Below are 8,490 nucleotides of genomic sequence, written 5' to 3'. Positions count from 1 at the left end.
TGCTGACAATGGAGATTTCAGACAGGAAAGCAGTGCAGCTGGCTACCATTTACTCACAGAAATGCCAGTGAGTACATGTTACAGCTATGTACTCCATAAGCTTTACAAGCTCGCCTGGTAGCAGAGCCCTTGAGATCTGTGCCAAAAGTACAACACTGCATCTTGGACTTATCTGAGCTTTAAGGATGTTTAAAAAGTGGGGCCCCAAGAAACTTCATTAGATTTGTTGTTGCTTAACAACTATCTAGAAAAAGATGTGAACACGGTGGCCACATTTGAAGATGACAGAAGTATTTAGATTAGCTGTGATAAGAAGTGACAGTGAGGAACTTCAGAGAGATCTGACAAAATCAGATGAATAGGCAGTTTGATAAGATACAGTTATTGTTGAGAGCTGTGAGATAAATTAACTGAAGCTGTTCAGGAAAAGGACCCAGGCATTCACTGAGGACATCTGCACTGAAACCTTAAGTCAGCACAGCAACAATCCTGAAAGTTAATTAAATGTGAAGATGCATACAGGGGACAGTAGGAGATTATTGTAACATCAGTCTATAAAGTAACTGTACATCTTCACCCACGCTCAGGTTCAGCCAACCAATCCCAAAAAGCTGTAGTAGGAACAAAAGGGATTTAAATGACTGTAAATACGAAGATAGTTCCAGATGAAGGGAGAGTGAGACTTGAGAGTTTTTAATTAGAGTGATGGATAATGTATTCTAACAAGAAGAGGATACAAACCTGTGTAGACAGATTTGCTTGCCGCAAGATGTCATTGTTCACAAAAGCTGAATGTCCTCTTGCAGGCTCAGAAAATGGGAAGAAGGACTAACCAAAAAAAGGTCTTGGAGACTGAGAGGGAGGTTGTTACATCTTTAACAAAGGCAGCTTTTCTCAAAAGTGATTGTCATATATGGAACAAATAAATATTAGTAAGCAATTTAGAGTGCAATTTCCACCATACATAGTGGAAAATAATCATAGAATCATAGAATACCAGGTTGGAAGGGACCACAAGGATCATCTAGTCCAAGCTCTCGAGGTAAAAATATAGTTTAAATGAGATAAGTCAGCACCCTGACAAGCTGGGGTACTGGTATATGGTGATAATAACACTTCCTCATGCTTTAAGGGATAGCAGACTTTTAAAGGACTCACCATAACATTGCACGAATGAAGCCCTCCAGGATGCTGGCCGATGTACTGTGCTAGATCTGTGTGCTAAATAAAAGAGGAGAACTTGAGGCAAAGATCCTAGTGTAAAATGCCTCTACCAACAATTCTTCTTCTGCTAACAGAAAAAATATGAAACAACTTCAAAGGTGTCTCACCTCGTCAAACATCTGATTTGATGCAGCACACAAGGATGTGCTTAAGGGCTGGGTCAAATCAGGGACCTGGCTGACCTGTTATCTCACCCTTGCAGTTTATGGCCTGAAGCTGACAGTTAACATGATTCTGACTTGTACCAGAATTAATCATAAAGCTGCATTAATGAGACATAGCCCCTGTGTTTTCCTTATAACTTAGTTAATGGCTATCAGCAAAAGCAACAGAAGTGGCAAGGCTCATGCTGAGAACTTTTTTACTGGCAACCTCCCTACCCATGAAAGCAACCCGTAGCTTGGTGATGGTGAGCCACTGGGGTCCGTGCCAAATCTGACCCCAACTGGGATGTGAGCTCATGTCATTAATTCCTATTCTTGCTGTGGCTTAAGAACAGTGCTTTTATTGTGTTGGCAAAACAGAAATGGAAGTAAATATTGTCTGCCATCCTAGTGGAGACAAAATGTGGAATAATTTTTGCATACAGCTGCTGCATATACAGAAAGAAAAGAGTAAGGCTGTGTGGCTGGAAAGCAAGAGATCAAGAAGGAAAATCCATCATTGCACTAAAGGATTATAACTCATTTCTTTGTAGATGTCTCATAATGCAGTAAATTCATTACGCAGCCACTTCCCAGTACTTCCCAGTGTTAGCTCCACAGGAAGCTAGAAAAAGATCAACTCACCATGTACTCAAAGACAAATGTTAGTGTCTCCTTGGTCTGGATAATGTCATGAAGCAGTACAATGTTGGCATGTTTCAAACACTTGAGAAGAGAAGCTGAGGAAACACAAAAGGAAGATCAACTTTGCTGCTGCTGGAAGTGGAAGGAGAGAGTGCACACAGCAAGGCAGTGAAAATAAGAAACTGGGGAGAAATAGTCCAGACTTGGCAGTTGTGTAAGAAGCAGCAGCTACTGAGCCTGGAGGAGGATGGAACAGCTCCTTAGAAAAGTAAGCAACAGTGCTCTGGTCTTGGCAGGAACCCGTCCATCTCTCAGAGGTGGGATCTTGCCTCTGTCAGAAATAGCAGTTCACAGTTCCCAGCTGTCAGCTTCTCAGCTGAGGTGAAATAATTTCTTCAAGGCAAGCACCAAGAAGCAGGGGCTAGGAGCTTCCAGAGCCAGAACACAGTAGCATCCAGCCTGTCACTGAGCTTCTCATCCTTCTCCCATCCACGTTCTGGCACATGCCCTCAGCAGGGTCCTTAGGACACTTCTGTGGAAAGCTGAGTTTCTGTCAGCTTCCAGTTTCACAATATCAGGGTGTAAAAATCTGCCAAAAGTAATCACTGTAGGTGCTGGGCTGAATTCTGAATTTAGCTCTGTGCTTTTAGCTTGGAGAAAGCATATTGGTTACTTTCTCTGGTTTAAAACCCAAATAGCAGAGATCATGAAGTTACTGAGTGAACAGTAACTTACTTGTATTCATACAATATTTTTCTTTTGGCCTAACCATCTAAAAGCATCATTGCAACTGTGAGGCCCTGGTCCTTAGGTGCTGACACACCTTCACCAAGCCTCAGCACATCTAGAGTGCGGTGATAGAGTGGGCAGCACATGGAAGAGTCTTTGCCTCTGTGTAGACCACAGAGCACTGACTGATACTAAGACAAAAGCTACAGCCTTCTGAGTCTTTCAGTCTTACATTAGGTTTCTCATGATAGAGCAGGCTCCAGCCACACTCATGAAGGCAGCTTCTCAATAGAAACTCTCAAAGATCATCTTTATGGGAGAAGAGCATGCACAGCTTCATCATTTGCTACCATAGGTTTGAGACAATAGCTGTTGTAGCTCTGAGGAGGGACATGGGGAAGTGGTGGAGCTGAGATCACTCTGCCTGTAGATCCCTGGCAGAACTGAAGAATCGGAGACAGCTGTTATACTGAAACTGTTTACAGAGAGGAGCCCCAAAACTCAGCAAAACAGGGGTCTCTGACTCTAGATTTTCCTTCAGCTTCTGACATAGCAGAATAGCCTCAGATCTGCTCCAAACTCACCTTTCCCTGCTGATTAAAACCAAATTAGTTTACTGTCAGACCACGCAGTGCTACAAATTTCATTCAGATAAGGCATGGGCATACAATCTCATTTCTGCTGAATTAGCCAAAGCACACAATACAGAGCTTGGGCCGGCTGTGGGAGGCCAAATGAGTTTTGGTCCTGGATAAAAGCTGCTTTTTGTTTTTTCAAACAATCTGCAGAAGATATTTGAAGAGTTTCATTCTGGCAAAGCAAATTTATACTGGATTAGCACTTTGCCTTTTGTGACCATTAACAATTTCACCTGGTTCTAAAAGCCCTACAGCCAGATATACTGTATTACACAGCTGTGGCCTAAGCATATGTCAATACTCAGACTGCTGAGCAGTAAGGGATGCCCGATTCAGCACAACTACTGGAAACAGCACAGATTGTAAATTAGTTCTCGCACAGAGCTCAGTGCTGCTGCTACTACTGATGCCAGTCCATTTAGCAGTATGTTTCCAGTGCACGGCACTACGAACCTTAAACACTCTCCACATTGCACCTAACTGCCTATGAACCCAGTAAAGATACTGCAGCTAGATCCCCTCTGCAATGGAAAGGGGCTGCTAACCCTCAAAAAATCCCATATGACCAGAGCTGTTGCTCCAGAGGAGCAATACAGAGGGTCCACAGTAATAAGGCGAATTCGGCCCCTGTGCCTGAATCAGGCCTCTGGGAACTGCTCCTCACCTGGTTGCTTCTACAACCCCCTGCTGGGGTGTCAGGTGCTACAGCCAGAACTGAGCTTTAAACGCATTTCGTCTCTGTGGGGCTTCCTGGGGTGAAATGGCTCTTTGCCGGTGGACTGCCATTCCTCCAGGGTAGCAGAGAATGCATCACGTTAATAAATCTTTTGCTTTGTTTGCACTACTGACTTACATTGTAAATTTGAGGTGTCAGATGTTGCAAAGCTCAGCAGTACACAAAAGATCTATTTAAAGTAGAGCCTTCATAGGATTGCTCTTGTTTTATTCATAATGAATGAAGTTAAAGCTCTCAGCCTGTCCAGTAGAGCATGTTAAAGGGGTGCTGATCTTTAGAGCATCATTAGTTCTACATAGATAAAGCTTTTAAGGCTTATTTTACCGGTGGGCTACAAGTGTAAACACAGACCAAAAGCACCACAGCAAATGAGTGTATAGGAAACTGTAACACAAGCCATTCTGTAAATAGGCGTACTTAGGTAACTCTCTGCTTTCACCCAGAATTGGACTAAGGACTTTGTAAACTTTCTTGTCTTAATTACACTCTTATAAACCTGCAGTGGGTCCACTGACCTCTCTCATCATTCTGAGTTGACTGGTATGAGAGTCCTTCTGTGCTAGGGCTGCTCTCTGAAAGCTGGCACATCTGGTCCCTGACACTCCATCCCCGTGGTGACAAAATCAACCCTAGTTTTCAAGTGCAGTAAGATTTAGAAAACAAAATATGTGTGACCTCTTACAATGATAACTCTCATTAATACCAGACAACAGACTGGCACAAAGGTTGCATATTTCAGTGTAAGGAAGAAATCAGATTATGACACTCTTGGGATTGTAGAGCAGATAAAAATAGAAGCCTTAATCAACCAGGCAGTTTGTGAACATGGTCTGCAGGGACATGTAAATACATTCAGCTAAAAGCAAGATTTAAACAAAAGCATTTCTTTCTTGAAGAAACTGTGAAAGCTGCAGACATTTTACCCAGTGCTCTACAAAGTTGACCAATAGAAAGAATTTCTCACTGGGCTGAAATTGTAGATGTTATTAAATACCAGTTTTATTGAAAGCATTTCTTCTTAGGCTTGGATCAGCTGCCATCCCACAGGGAAGTGGCACCATTTGTGATAACAGCAAGCAGAGACACTGGTGCAAAGGGCACTTCCAGTCCACAACTGCCCAATGCAACAGCAGCAAAAACTGCTGCACAGTGCTAGTGTATAGAAATGGGAGTGAGAAAGCAACTACAGAGCAGGCAGGAGGTGTAAGAGGCGCTACACCACTAGAAAGGACATGCAGCCAGCACTTTCCTTATCACAGGCTTGGATGCATCTGCCAAAAGGCAATACATCAGCGAGCACATTCCCCCTCCATCTATCACATGTACAAAGACCTCCTTCATGAAAGGATAAGGAAACCAAGAGTTCTGGGAGAAGGACAGCTGCTGGCACATCACTTAGGCAAGAAAGGACTTAGGAAGACATCATATGGAGCTTTCTCAGGTTAAAACAAATGTCTCTTGCTCCTTGCCAATGTTTGAGGAAGCTCTTTATGTCTTACCTTCCCGAATTGCTGTAAAGGGCACTCCCTCCTCTGCCTCCAGCCTGATCACTTTCAATGCCACCAACTGGCCATTGATCCTGTCAGGTCAGAGTGAAAGGTCACACAAAGCACCTCAGTACTTGGCATGACAACAATATTAACAGTCTCCTCAGGTACTCCACACTCCCCCAACCCAGGACAAGCTCAGAAAGGAATTGCAAACCACATCCACCTTGTCTTCATTAGCAGTGAAACGGGAGCCAGTCTGCCTGGCTAGAGTAACACCTTTCTGCTGACCATGTATTGCTAGAGCATGGCTTTGTGCAGTGTTCACACTCTGCCCTCTCACAGCTTTCCTGTCCCTGTGTGATGGCAGCATGGCCTCACCTCCAGTTTTTCCATCATGCAACCTCTCATTCCAAGGAAAACCCTCACTCCCTCTTTGGTGCAGCCAGGCAGGCTCTTGGCATGCAGCAGCAGAGCAAAGTGTCTTTGTGGAGCCTCCATGGCTGTAGTGGATGAGTTCCCTAAAAAGTGGGATGGAGCTTTGCGAATATCCTGGTTAAAGGCAAAGCTGGACTTCTGATTTGCCTTTATCTTCCTGTAAGTACTCTGAATTGCCTAGCTTCAAGCTCATTCTTAAGGATTCCTGTAAGAAGTGTTTTCAGCAGACACTGGGAAGGCAATAATGACACCAGTGGTCCTTACTCACCTGCTGATCCCCTTGTACACAGTTGCACAGGATCCTTCACAGAGCTTCTCTAGAGGTACATATGATGTGGCAGCTCCAAACGGGATGCCTCGTCTCTGCTTCATTAAGAAATTGGTATGTATTTTAGATTGCTGGGTAGAACAAGAAGCTACTAGCATGTCATTCAGCAATTAAATACTGATCTACGGTTGGAATAATCACAGGACGAAATATTGCCCATCTGGCTTTATGAATGCTACACACTCACCCATTTGAACTTCTCCACAACATCCTGCTCCTGGAAAGGATCAGCATAACGCCAAGGCCTCTGCATCCTGCTCCTCCAACTCTGGAGGGTGTGGAGCCATGGGGGCTGCAGTGAGGGTAGAGGACAGGGTGCTCTAGTTACAGCCAACAGCTGGCACAGGAAAGGAAGGCAAACTATATCACCGGCAAACTATATTACTGGCAAACTACCATTTTACTGCTGTGATTCCTTCCTTTCTCATTGACTGCACTGGCTTTGAGCAGTTCACATCATTTTCATCCTGCTCCCCACAAGTCATGGATCTGCAATACAGTACCTCAGCTCCACCTGTAAGGGGAGCAACCATCTGGATGTTCCTGTCTTGGTAGGTGGTAGCACTCACTCTAAGAACACACGGAGATAAAACTGCCTTAACTGCAGAGGACACTTCTACGAGTATCATTCTAAAGGCATGTTATTCTCTCTTACCTTTGATTTATTTGTTTCTAGATGGCAATCCATTAGGGCAGAGACTAAAACCCAAATACAAGAGGGAAATTTCGGGAAGTTTAAATTTATGTCTTCTTCTTCTACTTAAACCTTCACTCCCCTCCTTTCTTCACCACTACATAATTTACACAGCCTGATAATTTGGACAATAATGCATAACAGTGCCATAAACTATAAAAATAGAAATAATGCATGGCAGGCAGCCTGCAAGCTCCTCCTGAGCAGCTCCAGTAGATGGGTGCCTGCATTATCATTTGACTCAAATATAACATGATTTGTAATCTATGGCATGCCGCCTCCTCCTCCTCCCTCCCTGTTTTGAAATCCCTACTGGCACAGAACTCACTGGAGTAAAACCTTCTCCTCGTTCATCACATCAAAGGCATTTTTGGTCATCTAAGTCATGGAGTCCTCTTTCAGTAGCTTCACAAGCCTGAAGCTGCAAAGTTTGATGCTGTCTGGTTAGAAGCGAATGTGAATGTTTTGCACTCCCATAACAAGTGGAAAAGCCCAGACTTAACCTGTCTCAATGCAAAAGTATCACGGTGTGATATTAAATACCTCTGCTGTAGACACTGCTTCCATGTGCTGAAGGCCTTGGATATGTTGGGAGCCTCTTCTCTCTGAACAGCAGCCGCAGCATCCTGGTCTGACAGCACTTACACACAGCATGTCTCCCATGTTGTCCTGTTTTGATTAAAATGCATCTCTTTTTTTTCTCCTTTGCTCCTCCTCATCCCTCCATCTGTAGTAACAGTTCATATGACTTGCATGAGGTCTCTCCCTCAAGCAGTCTTGTGATTTCTGCTGCTTTTCTTTGAAAGTCCAACATGCAGTGATCCAAATTCAGCCCTGGAGCAGCTCTGTTGATTTCAAGGTTTTTCAAGGAAAGCTTCAAGCAACGTAAGAAATAGTCTGCAAACAGCTGACAGAATGTAAAAAGTACATTTTACGAAACTTGTTCAAGTAGAAACACGTATGTATAGTGTGAATATATACACATATAGGTGTGCCTATGGATTTTAAACGTATTTTGTAAGACTTATGTATAGAAACATACATAAAATTGGTATGTATTTTAGATTGCTGGGTAGAACAAGAAGCTACTAGCATGTCATTCAGTGTATGCACATACACACGTACATATACATAACTATTTAGAGAAGGTTAGGCTCTAGATTAGCGCATCAGAAAACTGTGGTGCAGGCTTGCTCCCATTTAAACCAGCAGCTGAACTCAGAAAGGTTATGGAGCACGAAAGGAGGCCGCTTCAGGCGCGTCTCGACCTGGTTTGTCCCGGGGAGGGACCCGTCGCCGCTGGAGCCCGCCGCCAGGCTGCGGCCTCTTTACCTATCGCCCTTGCGCGCGCGTCGACGCTGGGCTCCACCCACTGCACGGCGGAGGCTCCGCCCCGCGCCTCTGCGTGAATCAGCTGATCGCGCCCCG

General features: G+C 44.2%; 1 protein-coding gene across 1 annotated transcript in view; it reads right to left on the bottom strand.

Annotated features, from left to right (window-relative positions):
* CDK15 (cyclin-dependent kinase 15) overlaps window positions 1-7,440 on the bottom strand; it is a 34,694-nt gene extending 27,254 nt beyond the window's left edge. Inside the window, exons 1-7 of the mRNA XM_010185912.1 lie at window positions 7,391-7,440; window positions 6,872-6,938; window positions 6,556-6,744; window positions 6,309-6,406; window positions 5,615-5,694; window positions 2,013-2,107; window positions 1,159-1,221 (exon numbers count right to left, since the gene is read on the bottom strand). Of these exons, the coding sequence (XP_010184214.1) occupies window positions 1,159-1,221; window positions 2,013-2,107; window positions 5,615-5,694; window positions 6,309-6,406; window positions 6,556-6,744; window positions 6,872-6,938; window positions 7,391-7,440 (642 nt within the window). The remainder of the gene's footprint in view (window positions 1-1,158; window positions 1,222-2,012; window positions 2,108-5,614; window positions 5,695-6,308; window positions 6,407-6,555; window positions 6,745-6,871; window positions 6,939-7,390) is intronic.
* Window positions 7,441-8,490: the final 1,050 nt, after the last annotated feature.

This window comes from Mesitornis unicolor, unplaced genomic scaffold (assembly GCF_000695765.1).
Source record: "Mesitornis unicolor isolate BGI_N332 unplaced genomic scaffold, ASM69576v1 scaffold21030, whole genome shotgun sequence".
Classification (NCBI taxonomy): Eukaryota; Metazoa; Chordata; class Aves; order Mesitornithiformes; family Mesitornithidae; genus Mesitornis; species Mesitornis unicolor.
Note: the sequence above shows the minus strand (reverse complement) of the source record. Positions and strands in the feature narration are given on the sequence as shown.